This window comes from Buceros rhinoceros, unplaced genomic scaffold (assembly GCF_000710305.1).
Source record: "Buceros rhinoceros silvestris isolate BGI_N320 unplaced genomic scaffold, ASM71030v1 scaffold24379, whole genome shotgun sequence".
NCBI classification, from domain to species: Eukaryota; Metazoa; Chordata; class Aves; order Bucerotiformes; family Bucerotidae; genus Buceros; species Buceros rhinoceros.
The window spans coordinates 2,276-4,484 of record NW_010430608.1 but is presented as its reverse complement, the minus strand read 5'-3'; the positions used below and the strand labels follow the sequence as shown (position 1 = coordinate 4,484).

At 33.2% G+C, this 2,209-nt stretch overlaps 1 protein-coding gene across 1 annotated transcript in view; it reads right to left on the bottom strand.

Annotated features, from left to right (window-relative positions):
• The window catches only part of LOC104499558 (chromosome unknown open reading frame, human CXorf22), a gene marked incomplete at its 5' end in the record, with an annotated part of 44,183 nt that extends 42,237 nt beyond the window's left edge, over positions 1–1,946 (bottom strand). Inside the window, 2 exon segments of the mRNA XM_010143079.1 lie at positions 827–942; positions 1,795–1,946. Coding sequence (XP_010141381.1) covers positions 827–942; positions 1,795–1,946 — 268 coding nt within the window.
• Positions 1,947–2,209: the final 263 nt, after the last annotated feature.

Sequence of the window (2,209 nt, the reverse complement as noted above, 5' to 3'; positions counted from 1 at the left end):
CTGATCCAGATGACGTGCTGATGCAGTTTGTGCAATCTGCTGTATTACTATTTACTGAACCTGCAGAAACACAGATTCAGCAGCTCTTTGTCTGCCCTCAATACATTCTTCACTAACCACCACTTTCATGCTAATTTTGCCAAATTAATTAACTGCCTTCAATTTTTTTGTTTGAAACTCAGTATTGTTGCTACCCTGCCTGTGGAGAAGCTGCAGTGTCTGCAGCTTCGTCCAGTTGAAAAGGCACTCAAATAGGTTCCTTGGATCATATAAGCATTCTTAAACTCCATTCTTCGTATTTCTTAGACTCCTTAGAAGGATCCCTCACAGAAGTTGAAGGATGTGCATGTTTTGAAGGTGGCACTATGGCACTAAGATAAAAACAAATATGGTTCAATTTCCAACCTAGAGGACTTTAACTCTGAAGGTACAGGGAGCTTCTGTTTATTCAATCGACAGCTACTGGGATCGCCGAATCACAAAGACAACGAAGCAAGAGCAGACATAATTTACTACTATTTATGCAGGGCATAGTAAGCCAATGAGCAACAGTTATTTTTACATCTTTCAAATGGGACACAAAAGTCAAACATTCCTAAAAAACTTGGCAAATTTCTAAATGTATTTTTCTTCCCTAAGTAGAAACATGGTACTGTCTGCAGAAGCAATGGGCTGTTTACAACACCTTTAGCTACAATACTCGTAGTCTGCACAACACAGAACTTCAGTTAATTTTTACTTGGCTACTGAAGTCTTAACTTGCATCAAATTACATTTTAAAAAAAATTAAAATATTTGTATAATTTAATGCATACTAAATATTTACCTGAAGATGATCCACGGTTAGCAATGCTAATATCTTTACTAATTATTTTACTGTTTGCAATCACTGCACCAAAATTTATCTCTGGCTCAATTTCCAGATAACAGCACGGAATTAATCTGCAGAGAAAAGACATCATTATATTTTTGCAAAACTTGAAAATACTTTTGCACTTTTAAAGAAATTAAATTCAATAAAGAATTCAATTAAAGAATTATCACCCTAAGTACTCTTACCTCCACAACACTATCTTAATAAAAATTTTCAAAAAATTTTTAATTTTTAAAGTGTTTAACATTAAAACAGAAAACTAAAAAATAAAAATTAAAAAACACTCCAAAAATTTAAATGGTCTCTAGTCACTTTTTTCTTCTAGGAAAATAGACATTGGGAGATCGTATTTAGAAATAGTTATTTTTAATAGTAAAATGATCATATTGAATTGCTAAGTTCTATATCTTATGAAAAGTCATCCCTGTCTTTTACTAAAAGAAAAGCATTTAGGGCTTTCTATTTAAATTTCTCTAAAGTTAATTAAAGAAAGCTATAATATCAGTGTTTAATACTATGTTTTAAGAGAACAAGAGTTTACTAACACCACAGAAAATAACTACTTGAAATTGTTATTTCCAAGTCTTCTGAGACAATATTCACAACACCTTGAAAACCCCACGATACAGAATTAGAAATTATCAACATTATCACAACCAATTTAGAAAAAAGCAAGAACAAAACCCCAAACTCTTTCTAGAGTCTTAGAGGGACCTCGCCCCAATAATTAACGTCTTACCTGTGTGCTGCTCTGAAAAAAAATTTTTTTTTAAATCTTTTTTTTGTAAAGATATTTACTATTTGTTTTGAATGCAATTGACAGATTAATTACACAGCCATATGTAACATGTATTAGCAAACCTTCCACAAGATTAAAGTCCAAACAGTAACAGCAGCATGTGAACTTTTGACCATCATACCCAAGCAGGGGGATATCAACTACGTCATCTTCTATTAAAAGAAGTAGTCTGTCTTGAAGATCTTCTTCACGCTCGGGATAATATTCCACAAAAGCTGTAACTTGAAGCCCAGATGCAACAGGTTTTTCTGGATTTTCCACAATCAATTTAAACTGCAATTTAAAATAATTTTTAAAATTATTAAACATTTCTAGATTAAAACAACATAAACATGCAGACCATTTTCAGAAGAACACACAAATAGATTTAAAAAAAAAAAAAAAATCACAGAATCACAGAATGGCAGGAGTTGAAAGTGACCTCAGAAGATCATCTAGTCCAACTCCCTGCTTAAGCAGGTTCACCCGGAGCAGGTTGCACAGTGTTTTGAGTATGTCCAGAGAAGAACAACCACCTCTGCAGGCAGCCTGTTCCA